The sequence below is a fragment of the Parus major genome, chromosome 13 (genome assembly GCF_001522545.3).
Source record: "Parus major isolate Abel chromosome 13, Parus_major1.1, whole genome shotgun sequence".
NCBI classification, from domain to species: Eukaryota; Metazoa; Chordata; class Aves; order Passeriformes; family Paridae; genus Parus; species Parus major.
Genome location: NC_031782.1, coordinates 15,624,353 through 15,647,968, shown reverse-complemented (window position 1 = coordinate 15,647,968; position 23,616 = coordinate 15,624,353). Strand labels below are relative to the sequence as shown.

At 61.3% G+C, this 23,616-nt stretch overlaps 2 protein-coding genes across 5 annotated transcripts; one reads left to right on the top strand and one right to left on the bottom strand.

Moving 5' to 3' along the window:
- On the top strand, positions 1–20,265 carry ARAP3 (ArfGAP with RhoGAP domain, ankyrin repeat and PH domain 3). Of its 4 annotated transcripts, none has more exons than XM_015641496.2 (34): positions 1–127; positions 1,614–2,711; positions 3,287–3,345; positions 3,643–3,716; positions 4,140–4,210; positions 7,661–7,930; positions 8,276–8,345; positions 8,757–8,877; positions 9,069–9,256; positions 10,022–10,128; positions 10,211–10,410; positions 10,807–10,892; positions 11,151–11,333; positions 11,545–11,692; positions 12,485–12,616; positions 12,690–12,846; positions 12,980–13,082; positions 13,273–13,471; positions 13,562–13,625; positions 13,894–14,057; positions 14,201–14,413; positions 14,874–14,979; positions 15,446–15,593; positions 15,735–15,803; positions 16,091–16,165; positions 16,279–16,393; positions 16,530–16,658; positions 16,831–16,964; positions 17,107–17,189; positions 17,407–17,442; positions 17,857–17,920; positions 18,013–18,150; positions 18,425–18,463; positions 19,067–19,630. In XM_015641496.2, the coding sequence occupies exons 2-34, from the start codon at positions 1,654–1,656 to the stop codon at positions 19,628–19,630; spliced, it is 5,367 nt and encodes a 1,788-aa protein (XP_015496982.1). In that variant the 5' UTR covers positions 1–127; positions 1,614–1,653. The 4 variants fall into 4 exon arrangements, with proteins under 4 accessions (XP_015496982.1, XP_033373576.1, XP_015496983.1 ...); XM_015641497.3 differs by lacking the exon at positions 1–127 and adding an exon at positions 1,277–1,462; XM_033517685.1 differs by lacking the exon at positions 18,425–18,463 and having other exon boundaries at positions 19,067–20,265.
- A 13-nt stretch (positions 20,266–20,278) lies between these two features.
- On the bottom strand, positions 20,279–23,352 carry LOC107210575 (proteinase-activated receptor 3-like). Its single transcript, XM_015641520.3, has 2 exons — positions 22,404–23,352; positions 20,279–21,546 (listed from the first exon to the last, which is right to left on the bottom strand). The coding sequence occupies exons 1-2, from the start codon at positions 22,498–22,500 to the stop codon at positions 20,528–20,530; spliced, it is 1,116 nt and encodes a 371-aa protein (XP_015497006.1). The 5' UTR covers positions 22,501–23,352; the 3' UTR covers positions 20,279–20,527.
- Positions 23,353–23,616: the final 264 nt, after the last annotated feature.

The window sequence follows — 23,616 nt, the reverse complement described above, 5'->3', positions numbered from 1 at the left end:
TGCCGCGGAGCCCGCAGCAGTTCCTGCACGGGACTGCCTTGGCATCACCCTGGAGCCCAGAGCGGGGTGGCCCCGGAGCCCACACGCCACTGTCACCGTGCTGCTCCTCCGGAGGGCCCGGCCAGAGGTGAGGGACAACCGCGAGGGCGCCAGGAGATGGACGGGACAGATTTGGGGACAGTGGGGAAGGGCCTGGGACAGGCCGTGTCACCGTGCCTGGGTTTGTAGGCACAGGGATGGTGCCCACCTGCCCGTGGGCGCGGCTGCACTGCCCCAAAATGCCACACCACAACACGGTGCTCGGCACGGCCCCAGAGCCCCAGGAACGGGGAGGTCTCGGGAGCCATCTCCTCACTGGACAAGCCCCAGGCAGGGCAGGCAGAGGACAGAGCCGGCCGCAGATCCCTCAGGGCGATACAGGCATGAAAAAGTGGGAAATTGCCCCATTTCGGCCGCTGGGCAGGAGCGGGTACAGCCCTTTAACCCCGGGGCGCACAAATCGCTGTGGGACATCCCTGCCCTGCCTTTTCTGCCGGTCCTACAGCAGCCTGACATCAGCCCCGTCCTGCTCCCCACGTCCCAGCCCCTGCCGTGACTGTCGCCTCCTGCTCGCTGACAGCGTCCCCCACGTGCTGGCGGGGACAGCCGCAGCCTCCCAGGGCACTTCCCCGTGCCGAGCACCCCGGGCTGGGCAGGCGGGGCTGGGCAGCGGGGCTGGGCAGCGGGGGCTCAGCCCGGCTCTCCCCGGCCGGGCTCGGGACGCGGCTCCCGCGGGAGGGGGGCAGGGGATGCGTGGGATCGTGCAGGCAGCAGGAAGGAAGCCTGCGCCGAACAATAGAGGGAAATGGAGGAACTGGAAAAAGACCCAGTGGCAGCACAGTCAGCACAGATGGTTTAGTGCGGAGCGGCGTGATTCATGGGAAAAAGGCCCTCAGCAGGCTCTGTGCCGGCGAATCCCTTCGGGCTGAGCGTCCCTGGTGCCACACGAGCCCGGCCGTGCCTCGGCGGGGATGTGCGGGTGCTGGCGGTGGGGGGTCCGGCCCGGCCGGGGCTGGCTGGGTGGGAGGGAGGCTGTCCCCCCTCTGTTTGCCCGTGAGTCATGCTGACCTCTCCCATGCCCTCGCCAGCAGTCAGAGAGAGAGATTATGGTCTGGCCCTTCCGGCCGCAGAGCCCTCCCCGAGCTGGCCGGCACAGGAGCTCATCCCCTGGGAGGGGCCCCGCTGCTCCCCCCGTTATCTGCCCGGGACACCCCCGCGGCTGCGCGGCTCTGGCGGGTCCCAGCTCTCGGCATCTGCTCCCCCGGCCGCTCCCCCGGCAGCCCCCGGACGCTCAGTTCCTGCCCGGGCTCGGGTCACGGCCCCACCGACAAAGCGGGACAGGGATCCGGCTCCGGCAGCCCCGGAGTGTGGTGGAGAGGCTGGGGCGGGGGAACATCAGGATGCCGGCTCCTGGAGCTGGGAGGTGAGCTGCTGCGGGGACAGCAGCGAGGCGTGGGGACCTCTGGCAGCATCCCGCGCTCCCACCCGCTGGATCCGCGCCCTTCACGGCAGCTGAACCCACCCCCTTTCCCTTCCTGCCGCCTCCTCAGCCCCTCTCTCCCCTCCTTGCACAGATGATGGGCTGAGCATCCGTCACAGGGGCACCCCAGGGCCATGAGCTCCCCGTGCGGCCCTGACTCGGATATCGCAGACTGGCTGGCCACCATCCACTTGGAGCGGTACCGGGATGTCTTCAAGCAGCACGGATACCATGTGGCCAGAGATGCCACCTCGCTGGACAGCCACCACCTGCAGCAGATCGGCATCACCGCCACCGGGCACCGCAAGAGGATCCTCACCCTGGCGCAGCAGACGCGGATACTGAGTCAATCCCGGGCCAGACGTGCAGCAGGAGACACACATTCCCGAGGCACGGAGCTCCCGGATGCCCCCCAGGAGGGCAAGGATGCCATGAGAGCAGAGCCGGGAGGGACTGGTGACGCCTTTGGGACGCAGCCGCGTGTCACCGTGCCCAGCCAGACACCGCCTGGAGAGAAGGACCCTGCTCCTCCCGCCCTGAAGCCGGTTCCCAAGCCGAGGACGGTGTTCCCTCGCTCAAAGCCAGAGCAGGGATTGGTGCCCGTGCCCCCGGCACGCTCCACGGTGCCCGCACACGGCCCGGGCAGCGAGAGGGCACCAGCAGCTTTTGTGGTACTAGAGGGGTTTGTGCCAGGGGAGAGCTCCACGGATTTGGTGAGCCCGGAGCCCGGAGCTGATCCAGGGGCAGCCGTGGTCATGGGAGTGATAGCGTCCCGGCTGAGAGGGCGGGACAGCGCTCGGGAGGAGCCGCGGCCACCCCCGAGTCACGGACAAACCCCGGAGACACGGCAGAAATCCGCACCGCCCGTCCCGTGCGTCCCCCCGCGGCACAGACCCAGGGGCCCGGCAGCTGAGCCCAGCCCCGGCAGTGCCCTGGAGGGTCCCCCCGCACCCAGCCCTCCCCTGCCCGCCCCAGCCAGGAGAGACCCCTCTCCGTGCCCCAGGACAGCCTCGCAGGCGGGCTCGGGGCAGGGCCGCCTGGAGATGGTGTCCAACATCATCTACGAGGGACTGGAGCGGCCGTCGGCAGCCGCGGAGGAGCCGGGAGGAGAGGATGGTCCCCGGGGTGAGGGTGTCCCTCAGCCCCCGGCTCTGTCCCCGCAGGAGCAGACCCAGCCGGAGGACAAGTCTGAGTAAGCCGATGCTTTCCCTCAGCCCTGGGAGGGGAGCGGGGGCAGAGCAGGCAGAGATGAGGATCCAGGCAGCCTTACATCCCCCAGACTCTCCCCACAGCCTGGCCCTGCCTGCCTCCAGGTGCTGACAAACCCCTTTTCCCACCCTCCCTGTGCCTTCCCCGAGCTCTGGGTACGGCAGCTGGGATCCCTCCGAGATGACAGCATGGCCCTGGGCCCCCCGATGGCTCCTTTGGGATGCAGGGAGAGGCTGCTGTCCTTTGTCTGCCCCTGTGGCAGCAGGGCTGGGGGTCCCCAGCATGGTGAGGGAGTGGCTGTGTGACAGTTCTGGGGCTGGGGACCAGGTGGGAGATGCTGGGGTGGGAAATGTCCCACAGTGCCAGAAAACACAGCCCAGCATTGCCAGGATTGGGAAGAGAAGGGAGCAAGGAGGGCGCTGGGAGCAGGGAGGGGGTGCTGCACACTCCAGGGGACAAAGCTGGGCTCGGGAGCAGCGTCCAGCGTTCCTGTCCAGCCAGACTGGACACCACGGACTGCCAGTCCAGCCGCAGTAACCCTGCCCTGTTTCCCTGCAGTCCCGGCTGGCCCAGCGGGGCCCTGCCCCCCATCCCACAGAGACCCAGCATCAAGCCAGGTGAGAGCCCCGGGGCACAGCAGCGACCCACGGTGTCCCCGAGGAACGGGGACAGGGGGTCACCCACAGCCCCTGCCCGCCCTCCGGCCCTGCCCCTGCTCCTGCCCCGCTCGGGGACCGGGGTGGCCTGTTCCAGGCACACCCCAACCCCACGTGTGTCACCAGGCAGGTGCCCTGGGTGCTGGGGTGCACTGTGGTGGGCTCGGGGGGTCCCTCGCAAGGACTGGGAGTCCTGGCTGGTCTCTCCCTCCCCGCAGGCACCACTGATGCCTTTCCCTGCCCCGTCTCTGCCCACAGAGGTGAATGATCCGCCCGTCAGCCCCTACAGCGAGACCATCTTTGGCCATGTGGCCCCAGCCCGGGAGACAAAGGTGAGGGGACACTGTGGGGGTGGTGGCTGTCCCCTGCTGTCACTCTGCATCCCACCAGCTGCTGCAAGGTCGGGAGCTGCAGCTGGTGAGGCCACGGGGCCCGCAGTGCCTGGGGAAGTTCCTTCCCCCAGAGGTGCTGGCACTGCCCAGGCTCCCCAGGGAATGGGCACGGCCCCGAGGATGCCAGAGCTCCAGGAGTGCTTGGACAGCGCTGCCAGGGATGGACAGGGTGGGGTTGTTGGGGTGTCTGGGCAGAGCCTGGAGTTGGACTGGGTGTGTCCCTTGAGCTCAGGAGATTTTATGATTCTGTTTTGGGTTGAGGGTCACAGGCTGAGCGTCTGCACTGTAGGCCAGGCAGGCTGAGGGGGTCAGGGACAGGACAGGGCACAGGGGACAGCAGATGTGACCATTCTCTCTTCCCAGGGTGTTGGCATCTCCTCTGAGCAGAGCTACGAGGCCGTGTCCGAGCTGGAGCTGGAGCGAGAAGGCTGCAGGTGGGGATCAGCTCCTGCGGGCCACAGGGGCTGCGCTGGGGCCAGGGGCCAGGGCACACCTCTGGGGACAGCCTGAGGGGGGATGGCGACTTTGTCCCCATGGCAGAGCTGATCAGGGGTGTCTGGGAGGGTGTCAGCAGTCCCTGGAAGAGCTGGCAGGTTTGGAGATGAGGAGGAGCTGTGCTGGTGGGTGGCCTTTGCAGGGACAGTGCTTGGCAAGAGATCTCTGAGTGCACAGCTGGGGCAGCACCGGTGGCACTGGGCACCTGCACACCCAGAGGAACCTGGATTTGGCCTCTGGGAATGGGGAAACACCGTGGGGGATGTGGATTACTCAGAAATTAGATGACTCCAAGCTCCAGATGAGGGGTTGTGCAATCCCTGAAGGCTCCAGCAGCATCAGATCAGCATCTGCTGCTCACTCTGTGGTGGTGGACAGTGAAATTGTGAGGGGCACCTTTAAAACGCTTTTGAAATGTACTTTCCATAACTCCTGATAGCATCTCAGAAAGAGGAAGGAAAGCTGCTCTTCCCATTTCGCATGGGGAGGGCTCCTTTTCCTGTGTTGCTCAGAGAGGAGGAGGTGAGCTGCAGCTCTGTGGCCTTGCTGGCCAGTGCATGCCCAGCCTTTCTGGCCCAGCCTTTCTGCCCCAGTGTGGGTCCAGTCCCTCTCGTGCTCTGGGTGGGAGGCACTGCGGTGGCTCCTGGTCCAGGGGCACAGGTCACAGCCAGGGACAGGGAACTCAAATACCTGGCAACTGGAGTTTTGTAAACAGAAGTACTGAAATCTCCTGTGGAGCCTCTGGATTGGGTCAGAGAGGAGCTGGGCACTGACCTGTCTGCATCCAGTGGCTTCCAGGGAGTTGGGACCCCAAGGGAATTGGCCAGGAGCTTGCAGCTGTGGGATTTTGCAGCTGGCCTGGCTGAGAAGAGGCGGGATGTGACCATCAGCTGTGTCAGGGGCAGCAGCTCACAGGTTTTCTCTCCCAGCCCAAGCACCAGCATGGCTGGGGCGTGGAGAGAGGGACAGGAGGCAGAAAAGCCTTTGAGAACCTCTTGTACTGTGCTCACAGGCTCCATCATCCAGCTGCTCCAGCGCTTTCCTCCCACACCCAGCCCTGCTGGTCCCAGCAGATTCCCTGGAGCAGAGCTGTGGGTCCTGCTCAGCTGCTGAGGGGCTGCTGGCCAGCCCTGCCCCCAGCTCTGCTGCCTCTGTGGGACCTCCTGGTCCTCCCCTGCAGCACTGGTGTTTGTCCAGCTCAGCCAGTCCTCATCCTTGTGTCACTGGGAATGACAGGTGTCCCCTGCAGCCCACCAATCCACTTGGGAAATATTTCCCAGTCCCAAACCTCAGAGAGGCTCTCCTGCCCCTCTTCCCACCTGTGGGAACTCCTCTTGCCCTGTTCTGGGGGAGCTTTGTCTGGCCCACGCTGCTCCCTGGCCTGGGGTGTGTGCAGTGTCAGTGTCAGGAGTGGGCAGAGCCACCTCACCTGAGGAAAAATCAAAAGAAAAGAAAAAAAAAAAAAAAGAAAGAGGATGAGGAATGCAAACCTCCCTGCAAACTTGGAGCTGGGTCTCTGAGGGTGCAGCAGGAGCATCGGGTGGGATTCACCTGCTCTGAGTCTGAGCACCTGCATCCACCTGGTGATGCTCAGCCTGCTGAGATGCCGGTGCCCTGCTCCAGCCATGGGTCTCAGCAGGACAGGGAGGTGGCACAGCTGTGTCCGTGTCACCCCACAGAGCTCAGGGGACTGGGTCAGACTCAGCAGGCACTGTGGGCTTTGCCTGTCCCTGCCAGATGCTCAGTGCTCTCCATCTCTTCAGTTCCAGTGACAGCTCAGGAAGGAGCTGTCACGGATTTTTTCCAGTTTTCCTCTTGCCCTGACCCATTCCGTGGGTCTGCCTCCCACTCAACCCTGGTACTCAAGGCTGCCTGTGACTCACAGAGTCCTCCAGCCACACCGTTCCCTGTCCAGTCCTTCCTGAAGCATCTGCAGAGCAGCCTGGGAATCCAGCCAGATGAGTCACCCTGCCAAGGCTCTGTTGTGCTAATTCAACAGCAATTCTCCTTGTGCTCCAAGCCTCAAAGCCACCCAGGGCCATTTCTTGTCTTTTCTGGAGCCAAAGTTTTCCCTCTCTGTCCCCTCCTCAGTCCTGTCCACTTCTCTGGAGCAGACCCCCAGCTGGGATGGCTCCAGCCCAGCATCTTCCCAGGCGGATTTTGGGTTTGATCCTTGTGGATCAGGGACATCTGATGTCCGATGGCCTCAGAAGGTGCCTGTCCAGCGCCTGTCCTAGGATGAGGCAGTGCCCAAAGCACCAAAGGTGTTTGGAGAATTTATGAAGAGGGGGTGTTTGGGGTCCATCTCCTGGTCCTGAAGCTTCTTGTGAACTTCCACTGGAGACACTTTCTCACTGTGGGTTTCTTCTCCAAAAATGTCTCTGTCTCCAAGGAGGATTCCCCCAGCTCACCTGCTCCTTTCCCACGTGGTTCTGCTCCTTGCTCCTGCTGTCTTTGTCGGCTGTCACCCAGCTGCTGTGGCTGCAGCAGGGATGGCCAGGAGAGTCCTCTCAGTTCCCCTCATGACCCTGCCCTCATCACTCACCCTGTCCCCTGCAGATGCCCAGTTTGCTCAGGTGCTCCTCAGACAGGAGCTGGGACAAGTCTTGGATCATCCTTGTTGCCTTGTTAGGAGCCTCCTCCTCCCCCTGGCACTGGATTCCAGAGTGGAATTTGGCAGGGATGCTCTCCTGTGGGTGCTGGGGTGTCCCAGCTGCCACAACTGTCTCCCTGCCCATCACCACTGCACCTGGGCAGGCCCCCTGTGAGCTCCTGGGACTCACAGACATTTTCCAGCACATTTCCTTTCCAGGGGAAGAAAAATGCCTAGCTGAGAGGGCTGATGGGAAGGGACAGGCTCAGCAGTTTATTTTTATAATTTCCTTTTATTGTTACGGCTGGAGAGCCTCAGCAGGCCTGGCTGGGGGTTTAGCACGGCTTCCCAAGGAAAGGAGGTGGATGCAGGAGTTCCACCAGCCCAGCATTTTGGCTGGACACGAGAGCAGGCACAAAGGTGTTGTGGCAGGAATTTCACAGTGCTGGGAATGCTGGAGGGGCAGGGGAGGGAGCAGGACATGGGATTGGGGATCTGCCTGGCCTCCCTTTGCTGCCTGTGAAGAGGGGAAGGAGGTGATACCAGGGGACTGGAGATGTGTGGTGGTGGCCTGTGTGACACTCCCTAGAGCAGGGAAGCCCCAGCCTTTGTGCCATCCCATGGGACTGGCTGATCCGAGTGGCCACGAGGCTCCCGAGCACTCACAGAGATGCAAACCCCACCATCCCTGGGTGCCCCAAGCAGGTCAGGATGAGGCCAGGAGCAGTGCCAGGTGCCCCCAGCTGGGGTGGGATTGAACAGGACCCCAGCTCCCTCACAGCCCCTTTTGCCGCAGGACGAGCAGCGAGTGCAGCAGCGAGGGCCGGAGCGAGGACGAGGAGAGCCGGAGCCGGCTCATCGAGCGCATCGTCCAGAACGACACCGAGGGATATTCCACCGTGGAGGCCCCGCGCCCCGAGGACGCCCCGTTCAGCCTGCCAGCCCACCTGTACCCCGACGAGGTCCTGGATGACCTCACCATCTCCCCATATGCCAGCTTCACCTCGCTGTCCGAGCCCCGGCCCACCATGCTCAGTGGCTGGCTGGACAAGCTGTCCCCACAGGGGTACGTGTGGCAGGCGTGGAATCACAGCGGGTTTTGGGTTGGGAGAGACCTTCAGACCATCTCCTTCCTCTCCCTGCCATGGACAGGGACACCTTCCACTACCCCAGGTTGCTCCAAGGCCCATTCAGCTGTCCTGGAACACTTCCAGGGATGGGGCAGCCCCCATAGGTAAAGCCCCCTCAGGCGAGGTGAGGTGGCTGCACTGGTCACTGTGCTCCCTGTTGAAGAGGGAAACCTTGGGTACCCCAGCTGTGCTGCAAGGCCCTCTGTGCCGTGCCTGGGAGGAGGAAGGGTCTCTGAGGGGGAATCATCCCCTTCCCAACAGCTTTTCTGCCATCCCAACAGGAACTATGTCTTCCAGAGGCGTTACGTCCGTTTCGATGGGAAGAACCTGATGTACTTCAGCAGTGAGAAGGTACCGAGGGGCAGAGTGGGGCAGGGTGGGGAGGCTGAGCCTCGACACCACCTGGGGAGCTGCCACATCCCCTTTGCCCCCCCTTGTCCTTCTGGAAGGAGTCAGCAGTGCTCTGCCATCTCCAAGGTGGAGCAGCCAATGCCCAGAAGGTTCCCGGCCATAGGCAGCCCAGGATAGCAAGGGTCCCTCAGCTAGCAGGGGCAGGAAAGGGGAGGTCCTGCTGGAAATAGGGTCCCAGTCACAAATCCACCCCTTCCTGAATCCCCAGCACCCACCAGAGCACCCAGGGGATGTGGAAGATGTGCCAGGCCATGTCTGGGGCTCCTGAGTGGGATGTGGAAGGTGAGCCAGGTCATGGATGTGCCCTGTGGGAAGGGCAAAGGGGGTAACCCAAGGTGGGGCTCGTTCCAGGAGCCCTATCCCAAAGGAGTGATCCCACTGTCTGTGATTGAAATGGCTCGTTCCACCAAGGACAACAAGTTCCAGGTCATCACCAGCCATCGGATTTTTGTGTTCCGCGCTGAGAACGAGGGTGAGTGAAAACCCAGGCCAGGGCCCACCAGCCCTAAGGAACCATCCCTGCCTCCCTTCTCCAGACAGAGCATCCCACAGGCAGCTCTCACCCCATCCCCAAAACATCCCCTGGCTGCCTTCTGGGTGCTCTGCTCCCTGCCAGAGCTGTTGGGAAGGGCTCAGCCCTGCTCCCTCCTGCCTGGTCCCCAGCCCAGAGGAATGAGTGGTGCTCCACGCTGCAGAAGAAGGTGATGGAGCAGCGCCTGGTGGGGTCCCGGCCCCGGCCTGCCAACACTGCCCACTGCCAGAAGTCAGGAACTCTGGAGCTGAAGGGCCAGAAATCCAAGGTTTTCGCAGCCCTGAGCCTGCCTGAGATGTGGCTGTACAAGAGTGAGCAGGTTCGTGGCCAGAGCAGACCCTGACATGGGATGAGAGGGGTGGAGGGAGCTGAGCCAGGGCTGATGCAAAGGGAGAGCAGAGAGGAAATGGGTGGGCAGGAAAAAGGGAATGGCAGAGCAGGAAGCTAGAGATCCTGCCCAGGGCAGCAGTGATGGCTACCAGGAGTGGAGCCCCCTGCCAATCACCAAATTACCATCATCTCCAGCAGACACTTTGGTCTTGGTCACACCAAGCATCCCAGTCCATCCCAGGATCCATTCAGACGGATCAATGGCCACACAATCAGCAGCAAACATACCTGCTGCACAGGGGGTTCACAGTGACAGCTGTCCCTGTCACCTCCCATGCTGCTGCTGCTGCTGCTTCCTGCAGAATGCCTCACTTCCTTCCTGCTGAATTTTCTTAGCACCCCTCTTTTTATTGCCATCACCTCACTTCCAGGCCGCCTGCTGTGCACTAAGCACAGCCCTGAGGTGTTGGCTCAGGTTGATATTTGTTTTATGAGTGTCCCTGACTCCAGCCCCCAAAAGAAAGGGACCTGGACAGCCACATTTCAAGGGTTGTGGGCAGAACCTGCCTTTCATTTGAAGACATAATGTATTTGCAGGGTGCTTTATGTCAGATGAGAGGTGGCTGAGAGAGTGGCAGGGCAAAGCAGGGCTGGGCTGCTGGAATGCTGTGGCTGCAGCCCCAACACGCCAGGCATGCCCAGCGTGGCACGTTCACACCAGCAGAACCAGCACCGCTGTCTCTCTGAATTGCAGTTCTTCAAAATGGGCATTGCCATGTGCTTCATCGAGATGCGCGGCTCCACCATCCGCGAGGCCAAGAGCCGCAGCTTCGAGCTCATCACGCCCTCCAAAACATTCAGGTATCCAGGTGTCCAGGGAGGAGGAGGAGGGAGGAGCAGCTGGGCTGGGTGCAGTGCCCTGAGGCCTTGCTGCTGCTCCCAGCTTCGTGGCGGAGTCGGAGCGGGAGAAGCGGGAGTGGATGGAGGCGCTGCAGGAGGTCATCGCCGAGATGCTCTACGACTACGAGGTGGCAGAGAAGATCTGGTCCAACAAAGCCAACAAATACTGCGCTGACTGCTGGGCTCAGAGTCCTGACTGGGCATCCATCAACCTGTGCGTGGTCATCTGCAAGCAGTGTGCAGGTGGGACAACTCCCGGGGCACACAGGGGCACCTTCACGGAATTCACAGAATTCACAGAATCACAGAATTCACAGAATCACAGGGTTGGAAGAGCCCTTCAAGATCATCCAGTCCAACCCAGCCCGGACACCTCAGCTAGATCATGGTAGCAAGTGTCACATCCAGTCTTTTTATAAACACATCCAGGGCTGGTGACTCCACCACCTCCCCAGGCAGGCCATTCCAGTACTTTACCACCCTTTCTGTGAAAAACTTTTTCCTAATATCCAACCTTTATTTCCCTTGATGCTTGGGAGGTGTGGGCTGGGCTGGCCACACTGGCTGGGGTGTGGGTGTGACTTGGGGCCCAGTTCCCTGGCAGGATTAACAGGGTTCTGACTTTCCTGCTCCCTGCAGGGCAGCACCGCAGCCTGGGCTCCAACATTTCCAAGGTGCAAAGCCTGAAGCTGGACACCAGCGTCTGGTCCAATGAAATTGTGCAGGTGAGGCACTCAGGGTGCAATGAAATTGTGTGGGTGAGGCATTTGGGGTGCAATGAAATCATAAAAGTGAAGCACTCAGTTGTCCAATGAAATTGTGCAGGTGAGGCACCCAGGGCAGGGCATGGTGGGCTCAGGGGCCAGGCTGCCCCTCAGGCCGAGCAGCAGCCCCACAGTCTCCCTCGGGATGCAGGAATACTGGGAATCCTGCTCCTCCTGCTGCCCTTGGGGCTCACCATGACCACAGGGACTCTCCCACAGCTCTTCATCGTGCTGGGAAATGACCGAGCCAACCGATTCTGGGCCGCTCGGCTCCCCGCCACCGAGGCCATCACCCCAGACAGCGGCGCCGAGCAGAGACGGGACTTCATCACCCGCAAGTACCGGGAGGGACGGTACCGCCTGCCCCACCCACACTACGCCACTCAGGAGGAGGTGCTCCAGGTAAGGGACACCTCGAGGTGCTGGGAGCCTCCCCAGAGCTCCTGGTCTGAGGTGCCAGCACCTCCTGCCTGGCTGTGTGCGCTCACTCCCTGGTGCCAGGCAGATTTGGGGAGGTTGTGCCCTGGTTTGGCTGCCTTGGAGCAGCCCTGGGGGGAAACCGGGGTCTCCATGAGCCAGGATGTGGTCCCCGAATGTGCCCGTTTCACCCCAGGCACTGTGCACTGCAGTGGCAGGACCAGCCCTGCTCAAGACCATCCTGCAGTTCTTCTCATCCTCAGAGGCCGCTCTGGCCTCTGATCCTGCTGCCAGCGAGGATCTGTGGTGGGGACCAGAGAGCAAAAGGCCCAGGAACCTTTCAGGTAACGAGGACCCACGAGCCCCATCGGGCTGAGGTGGAAGAAATTCCTCTTTGCTGCTGGCCCTGCCCCTCCTGGCATGGCCCAAGGCTGGGGACACTGGGTGTCAGCTGTCCTGGCTCCCTGGGGCATCACTGCCGAAGGATTCCTCTGGAATCTCTGACTTGAGGGCTCCTCTGGGAACCCCACCTGTGTGAGTGGGATCTCCCTCTGGCACCCACAGTTTGGTGGGTGCCTGCTCCCACCCTTTTGGGATTTTAAGAGAGATGTGTCTATTGGGAGACATTTTAAAGCATGATTTTATTTATTTTTATTTTTTTTAATGAAGGAGTGAGAAGGTTTTTATTGTGTTTGATAGGTGTTTGTGGTTAATGGTTATAAGATTACAGGCTATAAGGCTTTTTAAAGGTTAATTAGTTAATAAATGATTGTTACAAAAGAATGTTTTTACTTCTACACTAATAGTTAATTATTTTGTTTTATACACTTTTGTTGTAATACAGACTCTCAATTAATTATATAATGATATACAAAACTATTTGTTATACTTTAATTTTTCTATTATTTTTATAACTTTTATATCTTAACTTTAAAACTTTCTACTACTTAGCTTAATGTTTTTCTGTTTAAACTATAAACTTACTTTCTTGCTTGCGGTCTCTAAATCCAGAAGCTTTTTCTAAAGTCTTCAGTTGAACCCTGTATTCATTTCTGTGTTTGGGTCTACCTGCACGAGATTTTGAGAACTTTCTGTGCTTGGAATTCCCACCCCACCCTCGGTACCGTGTCCCACAGGGAGCCCCCGAGTGCAGGACCCGGGTCCAGAGGGGGTCTACAACGAGATCACCCAGCCAGTGACACACAGCGGGTACCTGTACCGGGCCACGGCCCCCCCGAAGCTCCCAGGGGCCAGGAAGAGCAAAGAGGGTGAGCGTGGGCAGCGTGGGAGGGAGCCAGCAGGTGCCCACCCCAGTGCCACTGACCCCTCCCGTTCCTGCAGACTTCCAGCGCACGTGGTGCTCCCTGGAGAGAGCCCTGCTCTTCTTCGAGACTGAGAAATGCACTGAGCCCCTGGGCCACGTTGACAGCGGGGATCTCATCTCCCTGGGGGTCAACAGAGCCCACCAGGCACTCACCAGCCCCGGCCCCACTGAGAGGTACCCCCAGCCGTGCCCCAGAGAGCGTGGGGCACACAGACACCAGGGCTGGGCTCCCTGCTTGGTGCAGTGGCTGCTCGGGCTCTGGGGACAGGGTCAGCGTTGTCCTCATGGGCTGGTTCATCCTCTGCAGGTTTCGCTTCACCCTTGAGCTCTTTCTCACTGGGGAAAAAGTGCAGCAGCTGGGAACTGATGGGCCCGAAACGCTGCAAGCCTGGGCCAGCGCCATTGGCAAGGTGAGTCAGCCTCAACATGTCCCCAGCTCTGTCCCTGCTTCCCCACTGTGATTCCTCACAGCTCCCCATGCTCTTCATCCACTGTGGGAAGCACTCTCCCGCCTTTCCAGGGGCTCCCATCCTCGTTGGGGTCAGCCCTTGGGCATGGAGCCCCGTCTTCACCCCGCTCATCTCCTGTTCCACCCCACAGTGGTTCACCCCCGTGAGCTGCCACTGCCTGCTGGGCTACGAGTTCCAGCGTGTGGGCCAGCTGCGCTACAAGTGCATGCTGAACCCCGAGCGCTGGCAGCGGGCCTTCTTCATCCTGCAGAAGGGTCACCTCTTCATCTGCCCCGCCGAGGAGGACGGGGCTGAGGACAGCATCAACCTGCGGCGGCTGCAGGAGCTCAGTGAGTGTCACAGCCCGGGACGGGCACCGTGTGGGGCGGCTGTGCCACCACCACGTGGCTCTGACTCCTCAGCTTCTCACCCCAATGCAGGTCTGGTTCCCGTCACGGACACCCCGGAGAAGAAGGAGCTGCTGGTCCTGGTGGAGATGGGGAGGTGAGTCCTGGCTGTGGGGATGATGGGGAATGGGCCAAGCAAGCTCAGCATGCTGCCCAGGGCAAAGGCACGGATGGATGGGCTGATGATGATCCCAAATCCCTGGTGGGGAAGTTACTGGGACAGCAGGGCTTGCAGAGGTGTTTTGGTGGGGTAGGGTGTCCCTTGGCTCAGCCTGGCTGGCTCTCACTCCCTGTCACAGGCAGGAGGGGATAACCTGACCCTGTGACAACCCTCATTCCCTCTTTTCTGCCCTTGTTGCTCTCAGGACATTTTACCTGCAGGGCTTGTCACGGGCGGACTCGGCGGCGTGGTACGGTGACATCCAGGCGTCAGCAGGGGGCCGGGGCAACGCCCTGAGGGACCAGCAGCTGAGCCGGGGGGACATCCCCATCATCGTGGACTCCTGCATCGCCTTCATCACCCAGTACGGTGAGCCCAGCACACCCCGGCACCCGCCGGCACATCGGGATGGCCGATGGATCCGGGCAGGAGGCGCCGCTCTGGGGCCGCCAGCTCCATGAGGGATCCTCTGAGCAGGATCCGGCCCCTGTGACCCCATGTCCCTGTCCCAGGGCTGCGGCACGAGGGGATTTACCGCAAGAACGGAGCCAAGTCCCGGATCAAGGTACTGATGGAGGAGTTCCGGCGGGATGCCCGCAATGTCAAGCTGCGCATCAGCGACAACTTCATCGAGGACGTCACTGACGTGCTCAAGAGGTTCTTCCGGGAGCTGGAAGATCCCATCTTCACCCTGGAGCTGCATCCGCAGTGGAAGGAGGCTGCAGGTATCTCCTTCACCCAGCCCTGCTCTGTCGCTAGAGGACACGAAATAGTGGGCAAGAATCCAAGTTTGAATACCACACACAACCAGTTTTCCTGTGGCTGAAAAGCCTTTATTTGGGTTTTTTTTTCAACCCTTATATAATTTTTCCAGCCAGGTTACCCTGACTGGTAGAAGGAACAACACCCCCTTTGGTCCCATTGGTGGGACCAGAGAAAACACACCAAGGACATCTGCTCAGTATTATTTTGGGAAATATTATCTCTTTACAATAACACAACTCTGGAGAGAAACTGTTCCCGGGAACTTTTGCCCTGGGAACAGATGAGCCCCTGAAAGGTTGAAACTTCTCTAAGGCTCAGACATCCTGTCCACACTGCTCCTCTCTGGGTTTCCTGGTGCCAGCCCTGGTGTCACCTCTGGATCTGCTGGGTTCAGCCAGGATCTGGTTTTCCTCCCTGCAGAAATCTCCTCGAAGCCACAGCGCTTGGAGCGGTACAAGGAGCTCATCCATCGCCTGCCTCGCCTCAACCACAAGACCCTGGCTGCGCTCATCGGGCACCTCTACCGGTCAGTGGGGCCCTCCCCTCGGGATCCCCTGGTCCAGCCAGCGCTGTGGGGTCTCCCTGATGCCCAGGGAATGCTGGCTCCTATCCCTAAGAGATGGGGATCCCCCACCCCTGTTCCACCCACTCAGCTGGTGCTGGAATGTGTCTGGGATGCCTTGAAATTTCCCCAAGTCATCCTGCAGCAAGGGGGAGTGACAGGAGGTTTGGGACTAGGGGACATCAACCTGTAGGGATGTAAATGTCATCCAGCTCTCCAAAAAGACAGAAAACACTCAGTTCCAGTCTTGAGTCACAGTTTGAGGTCACACTGTTGTCTGGTTTGACGGCAGAGGGAAATTCTCAAAACGGGAACTGCCCAGTTTGAAGTTCCCACTGCGGAGGGGCTGGGGACATCCAGGCTGTTTGTGTGAGGCAGAGGAGGGTGGCTGAGCGGGACCAGCCCTTCACCTCTGCGCTCCTTGTGCCAGGGTGCAGAAATGTGCAGACCTCAACCAGATGAGCACCAAGAACCTGTCACTGCTCTTCGCGCCCAGCCTCTTCCAGACCGACGGCAAAGGGGAGCACGAGGTCAAGGTGATGGAAGATCTCATCGACAACTATGTCAGCATCTTCAATGTAAGCAGGGGCCTGGGTCTGAGCCGGACCCCCTTGGATCCCCCTGCCCACCTCTGCCTCCTGCTGCGTCCCTCCGCATGGCCCTGTGTCCCCAAGCCATGTTCTGCTCCACACTGACCCTGTGCACCCTTCCTCCGGCAGATTGATGAGGATCAGGTATCCCAGATGGATCTGGAGAACAGCCTGATCACCACCTGGAAGGACACCCAGGTACTGGGAATGTGCTGGTTGTTCCCCACCACACCAGGGACCCCTGGCCTGATGGGACTGGCTGGGGGATGGGGACACTCCCAGCCACCCACCCTGGGTCCCCACTGTCCCATATCCACATTTGGGAAAGGATGTTCCCTCTCTTATCTCCGCTGTGCCCATCACCTTGAGGCTCCTGCCCAGGAGAGAAGCAGCCCCAGCTTCCCAGGACACCATCTCCAGCCCCTGGGAAGGTGGGATGTGCTCAGCACCCACACCAGCACCAACACCACCCGCTCTCCCCACAGCTCTCCCAGGCAGGGGACCTCATCATCGAGGTTTACCTGGAGCAGAAGGTGCCCGACTGCTGCGTCACGCTGAAGGTGAGTCCCAAAGCAGGGCTGTGCCATGCTCTGGTGAGGAGGGACGCAGGCTCCTGGCATCCTGGGACCCATCCTGTGCCACCCAGCGCAGCTCCCCGTGTGTCCTGCCCCAGGTGTCCCCCACGATGACGGCAGAGGAACTGACCAACCAGGTGCTGGAGATGCGCAACGTGGCCGCCAGCCTGGACATCTGGCTGACCTTCGAGGCACTGGAGAACGGGGAGCTGGGTGAGCACGGGGGGTGGGCCAGGGGGACGCTCCTGGCATGGCTGGGGGCAGTGTGGGTGGGTGGCTTTCTGGTGCTGGCAGAGGGGACTGGCGCAGGGAAGGGGACACAGTGGTGAGTGTGTCCCTGTGTCCCCAGAGCGGCCCCTGCACCCCAAGGAGAAGGTGCTGGAGCAGGCCTTGCAGTGGTGCAAGCTCCCGGAGCCCAGCGCCGCGTATCTGCTGGTGAGGAAGGTGCCCATCGGCGAGGGCAGCTGCCTCTTCACGGGTAAGGCAAGCACAAAGGGACCCAGAGGTGTCCCCAGAGGGGGACAGCTCTGCCTGAGCTTCCCCTTGCTCTGCTCGCTGCCCTGCAACCATCAGGGGCACATCACCGCTGGGATCCCCCTGCAATCCCACCCTGCCAGCCCTCCTGACCCTCATGTCCCCACACTGGACAGGTGCCAAGCGTGAGACCCCCAAGTGTGGGCTGCTGAAATGCCGTGAGGAGCCCCCCAAGCTGCTGGGGAACAAGTTTCAGGAGCGTTACTTCGTCATCCGGGACAGGAGGCTGCTGCTGCTCAAGGAGAAGAGGGTACTGGGGGGTGCTGTGGGGTGGACCTGAGCGCCAGGGCTGGGAGGAGGAGCCTGGGGACAGCAGCGGCACAGTGGTGGCTGTCCTCCTGGCAGGGAGGCTGGCAGCGAGCAGGGCTGACCCACGGGATGTCCTTTCCCAGAGTGCCAAGCCAGAGCGTGAGTGGCCCCTGGATGCAGCCAAGATTTACATGGGCATTAGGAAGAAGCTGAAGCCACCAGCTCAGTAAGTGGGACCTTCTGAGCCCTGGCCCTGGGGCAGATATCCATCCCTCAGTCCCTGCTCCTGGAACCCAAGCCTGGCTGCTGGAGTACACCAGGCTCTGCCTGGACCCAAAGCCTGTGCCCATGGGGCGAGCTCAGCCCCCTGCCCCACTGCCCACAGACCCCGGGCTGTGTCTGAGCTTGGCAGTGCTGCCCTACAGCCTTGTGTTCCTTTCCAGGTGGGGTTTCACACTGACCCTGGACAAGCAGCAGCTGTGAGTACCTTCCCCTGCTGTCCTGGGGCTGGGGGAGGTCAAGATCTGTCCCCACTTTTACTGGGACAGCCAGGGGCAGTGGTTCAAGGCCCTGGGGTCAGGGCAGAGCTGGGGCACCTGAGAGGCAGAGTGGTGGGGCCACATTGTCCCTGGCACAGGATGGGAGCCAGGCTCCAGGGGCCACACAGCCTTCCTGCCTCCCCACCCACACCAGCACCCCTGGGGGCTGCTGGGTGCCCAAAAATCTCTCACCTTGCCCTAAAGCAGCAATTTGGGCATGCAGAGATTTTCAGAGATTTAGCTCCATGGGGCGTAGATGAACCTGAGAGCCCCAGGCTCACAGACAAGGTGACAAGGGGACATGGTCCCCACTGTCCCCACTCCCTGGCAGCTTCTCCACTCTTTGCGCTGCAGGTACCTGGTGTGCTCAGGGCAGGCTGAGCTGTGGGACTGGACCACCAGCATCCTCAAGGCTCAGGTGGGTGCAGGCTGGTGGTGCCACCCAGCTGGGCAGGGCGGGGACGGGGCTGGCAGGGCATGACCCCCGTCCCCACCTGTCCCTATGCACAGCACGACGACCTGCGCCCCGTGGTCCTGCGCCGACGCTCCTCCTCCGACCTCGCCAAGCAGAAATTCGGGACCATGCCGCTGGTGCCCCTGCACGGGGACAGCACTGATGCCACCATGCTCTCTGCCAACCAAACCCTGGTAAAGCCCCCGCGGCTCCCCCTGCCCACAGGTGCTCCTGTGCCCATCCTGCTCCTTGTCCCTGTCCCAAGACCCTGTGCCCACCTCAGGGCTGGAGGGGCTGCTGCACCGATGGGTGCTGTGTGTGCCGTGCTCGTGTCCGTGCCCGTGTCCATGGCAAGCTCTCCGTGCCTGCAGGCTCCTGCACCCTCTGCCCCTCCCCTGCCTGCCCAGGCACCCGTGGCCCTGCTCCAAGCTCTCCGTGCTCATCCCTGTCCGTCTCCTCTGTTTCTAGCGCCGCCTGCACACGCGAAGGACTTTGTCCATGTTCTTTGTAAGTATCTGCACACGTGGAGCATCTCCTGCTGGCTTTGCACGGTGCCAGGGCTCACCTGCAGCGTTCCACGGGCACTTGGGATGTGCCCACCTTGTGTGCCCACTGCTCTGCCTGTTCTCTGCCTGGGGGTGTGGGTCCCTACGCGGTCCCAGTGTGGGCAAGCAAGACCACATCAGTCCTGCCCAGTTCCCAGAGCGTCTCCCACTGGGCACACGTTGCCCATAGGGTATCAGCAGAAGAAATGTGAGGAAAAGAGGTTTAGGTGTGCCTTGTCATCAGGTTATTTCCAAAAAGGCCACCGGGCTGAACCTCATCTCACCTGGCTTTGTGCTCTGCGTGGCATCCACCTGCTGCCCCACCCCGGAACCCTCTGCTGAGGGGTGCTGGGCTGGTGGCATGGACCATGCCCGGCAGGGATCAAACCCCCCTTCCTCAGCCATGGGGAAGGAAGGGCAGCAGTGCCTGAGCCAAGGACCCGGTGGAGGGAGGGTCCCCCGCGGGTATCGGCCCCACGGTGAGGCAGTGCAGGGTGAGGGGAACACGGGGGTACAGCTGAGCTGTGTGGGCACTGCCCCTCACCCTGCCCCCTGCCCTTCCCAGCCCATGAAGATCCACCAGGACTCCCTGGAGGAGCAGCAGGAGAAGGAGGCAGACATTGATCCTGTCTACGAGGAAGTGGGGAACTTCCCCGAGCTGGCGGCGCTGGACCTGGGGCAGGAGCTGCTGGCAGAGCTGGCCATGCCCCCCGTGGACAGGTCCAAGAAGCCATCTCCGTTCCCTGAGCAGCCTCCAGGCACTGCCCTGCGCTCCTCGCTGCCTGCCAGCCCAGCCCACAGGGTGACAGGTCCCTCTGTCACCAAAGCCGTGTCCCTTGAGAGGGGCTTGAACCTGGAGAGCAGCAAAGCTCCAGCCCCGGGGCTCAGACCCACCAAAACATCCTCTCTGGAGAGGAACATGGAGCCCTCCCTGGCGCTGGGCAGGGACTGGGAGCAGGCAGCCACACCGGGGAGCAGCCCCACGGCAGAGACCACCCCAGAGCTGCCCAGGAAGAGGAGCTTGCAGCCTCCCTCACCCATCAGTGACAAACTGATCCAGGAGCTCAGCAGCGTCATCCTCAGGAAGAGCGATGGCCAACCCCCGGGGCCAGGCCAGCCAGTGACATGACCTGCTGGGCCAAAGGGGTGGCCACCGACCTGGGGGTCAAGTCATGCCCGGTGGCAGCAATGATGGGTACCCCAGAGGCAGAGATGATGGGTACCCCACACTCCCACATCATGGAACCCCCACGCTCTTCCTCCTCCTCATCCCGGAGCCAGGCTGGGATCAGGAACCAAAGGGACAAGTGGTGACCAGGATGTTGGGCCGTGGTACCCCCTGGGGGGAGGGCTGGGACTGCTGCCCCCTGTGCCCTTGCTCATGGGTGGCACATCTGTCATGGAGCCCAGCACCAAAGGACGCAAGCAAAGGGGAAAACAAAAGCAGGAACGTGGTGCCCGCGTGTTTTGGCAGCACGGCACCGTGCCAGGCAGGCGGCACAGGATGCCTGCCAGCACAGGGAGCACAGCGTGTCCCCTCTCCAGCACTGGGCCTGCGGGGCAGGGCCAGGACACCCAAGCCATCCCCCCTTCCCTTCTTGCATCCGCTGTGGCGAATTCTGGGGGGAAAGGGGGAGCAGCAGGAGCAGGGCTGGCCGTGTGTGCCCGGTGTGTAGTCCTGGCAATGGAGGGCAGCCCCTCCTCAGCGAGGGAGTTTGTACCTATTCCTGCCACCAGCAGGGAGAAATAAAGGTTTATTTGTACTCTGGAGGGTTTGGTCACTGCAGGAGGAGGGGTGAAGGATGCCAGGGTCCGGCAGATGGGGAGATCAGGGTGCCAGGCACCCAGCTGGGGGTCCCATGGGATTGGGCAGCACTGCTGCCATCAGGGGAGCAAAAATGAGGCAAAATCCTCGTGAACCTCAGATCCAGGTGGGAATTTTTTCCCAAGTCTATTTCCAGCCCTTCGTGGTGGGCACGCTTCAGGCTCCCTCATCCCCAAGGCATGGGAGCATGGCTTGGCAGCCCTAGCTCTGCCCGCTGGACCTCAGGGGCAAGGCCATCTTCTCTGTGGACCTCCCCAACGAGGCCTCGAGCCCCTGCAGGCAACGGCCTCCTGCATCCCGGACCCAGCCCCGAAAATCCTGGGAGACGTAGAAGTAGATGAAGGGATCAAAGCAGTTGTTGCAGGCGCTGAGCACCAGGACCAGGGCGTAGGAGATGTAGGTGCTGTTGTTGCACCCCGTGGGCTCCAGCAGGTAGTGGATGAAGAGCATCACGTTGCTGGGCGTGAAGCAGAGGATGAAGACCACGAGGACCAGGGCCAGGACACGCACCACCTGCCGGTAGTTCCCTCCCTTGGCCAGCAGCCGTGCCAGGATGCAGCTGTAGGAGACGGTCATGAGCACGAAGGGCAGGCCAAAGCCCAGCCCCACCAGGGACAGGAAATAGTAGCCAAAGAACCTTTGGGTTTCCTTTTCTAGCACGTCGTGGCACGTCGTGATGTTCAGGCTGGAGATGTTGTGTGTGTGGGAGCGCAAGAGCAGGGGGCTCATGCCCAGCCCCACCACCAGCCAGATGCCCACACAGATGCCCACCTTGGCCCTCGTCCGGCTGGAGCCCTTCCACAGGAACGGGTGTGCCACGGAGAAGTAGCGATCCAGGCCAATGCAGGTGAGGAAGAGGATGGAGCTGTACATGTTCCCGTAGAAGAAGGCCACCATGGTGCGGCACAGGTAGTCCCCAAAGAGCCAGTGGTTGCCCAGGAGGTGGTAGGAGATCTTGAAGGGCAGCAGGAGGACAAAGAGCAGGTCAGCCCCAGCCAGGTTGAGCAGGAAGATGGTGCTGGAGCATCTCCTGAAGTTGGTGGCCAGGACCCAGCAGGCCAGAGCGTTGGCTGGCAGCCCTACCAGCAGCACCACGGAGTAGAGGGCAGGCAGGAGGCGGGTGCTGAGGGTGCTGTTGAGAAAATCTTCCTCGGAGGCCTGGGAGCACACGTTCTTCTCCTGGGGAGTGAGGCGGAGCAGGGATCGCCCTCTGACCAGCGCTGTGGGGACACGAGGCATCAGGCTCAGCCTGCAGCAGGAGCTGTCACCCCTCCCTGCAGAGCCACCACTGAACACAGGAGGTGTTATCTCCCTGTCCCCTGCCAGGGGAGCCCCCAGCATCCTGCTGCCCTCGCCCTGCAGAGCCACAGTCTGTGCCAGCCACCACGGCAGCGGTGCCAGCCCAGCCCTGCCCTGCTCTGCTCCCACATCCCTGGAGCTGCTGATGTCCCTTGTCCTACCCAGCCCAGCACAACGGGACCAGGAGGGCAGATGGGAAACCCACAGCAGCGCAGGGTTGGGACAGTCCCAGCCATCTCCCCAGCTCAGCTCCCCACCACAGCCAGAGACATCTCCTCTTCCTGTGGTCAGGGGCTTTTTGCTATGTGCAAAGAGCAAAAGTGAAGAACAGGAAGGCCCCAGCTACCATAGAAACAACTCAGGACCAAATCCCTTTTTTGGCTTTCTCAAAAAAAAAGCCATACAGGCTTTGCACATCACCCCCAGCTCCAGAATTTCTATCCTGATGGTCCCCAGAACACCCTACCCCGGGGGGCATTGGTTACATTTGGTTGTCTCCCACAACCTCTGCCCCCTCTCCACATCCAGGGGATGGAAAATTCAGGCTATGAGAGCAGTAATCTGAATTTTGCTGCCAAAAGGGGAAATGCTGTCTGGGTTTCAGGTCTCCACTCAGATTCTCAATGTGGACACTGAGGGAAGGCAGATGAGCGGGGCCCCAAACTCTCCCCGTGACATCCAGCCATCACCTCCAAGTGTCATGGGCCGTGATGTTGGGGTGTCCCAGTGAGGTGTCCCTGCCCTACCCCACCACCCCCAGACCCACCAAGGCACTTACCTGAGGAGGGCTGGGTGGCAGAGCCAAGCCAGGCACAGCCGAGCAGGAGGGTGACACAGGCAGCAGCAGAAGCAGGTGACAGCACCAGCCAGGACATCTCTGTGGAGCAGCCACTGAGCCAGCCGGGCCAGCACAAATGGCACGGGGCTGGTGACACAGCAGGACTGCCACCAGTCCCTTTCCCTGCTGACGCCCTCCCTTTGGCTCCACCACGTCACGCCACGTCGTGCCCACAGCCCTGCGGGTGCGCGGCCAGACTGAAGTATGAGGTGACTGCCAGCTGTCACCACCGCCACCAGCATCCAGGGGATCCAGCCATCGAGGGGGGAGAGATTTCCAGCTGCCATCACACAACCCTGAGAAGGAGGAAGTGGGCAAGAGGCAACTGGGGGCAGACAGGAGAACCACAGCGGGAAGATGGAGCTGTTTGTGCCCCATGTGTGGGACAGGAGGGTGGCAGCCGGTGCCCAGCCTGGTGACATGTGGCCCTGCCCCACTGCAGCACTCCAGGGCACTGAGCATCCTGCCCAGCCCTGCCAGGACCAGACATGCCCAGGTGCCACCACTGGGTCAGGCTGACAAGCTGGTGTCAGAGCTTGGTGTAGATGGGGCCTCCCTGCATTGTTCCCTTCTTGTCACCAAGTGGGTGGCTGAGTGACCTCCGGTCTATTTTCCTGGCTAAGAAGGGGAATAACAGAGCCAGTGACACATCCCCAGCCCAGCCTCGTGCTGGGCTCGTGCTGGGGGGACCAGGACATGTGCAGGCAACCCCAGAAATGCCATGGGAAGAGAAAGAGGGGAATGAATGGGACTGTGGGGAGAGCCATAAGCTGTGCAGGAACCACAGAGAAAAACCTGGACAGAAAGTGAGAGATGAAGGGAATGGGAGAGGACTGGGAGGGGGACAGAGGGACAGGGGGACAGAGGGACAGGGACTGCTTGGGGGTCCCTCATGATTCCAGGTGGCCCCCACTGAATGCCTCTGCTCAGCTCTGTGCCCATGTCCATGTGGCAAGCCAGGGGCTCTGTGTCCTCCATGTGATGTGGGACCCCACACGTCCCTGTGCTGGGGACTGTCCCCTCATTGTCCCACACATCCCTGCATCCCAGGACCAGTGCCCCAACACCCCATGTGTCACCACATCCTGGGACCAGTGCCCTGTGCGTCCTCATGCAGGAGAACTCAGTTCTCAGTGATCCCAGTGCTGTGAGC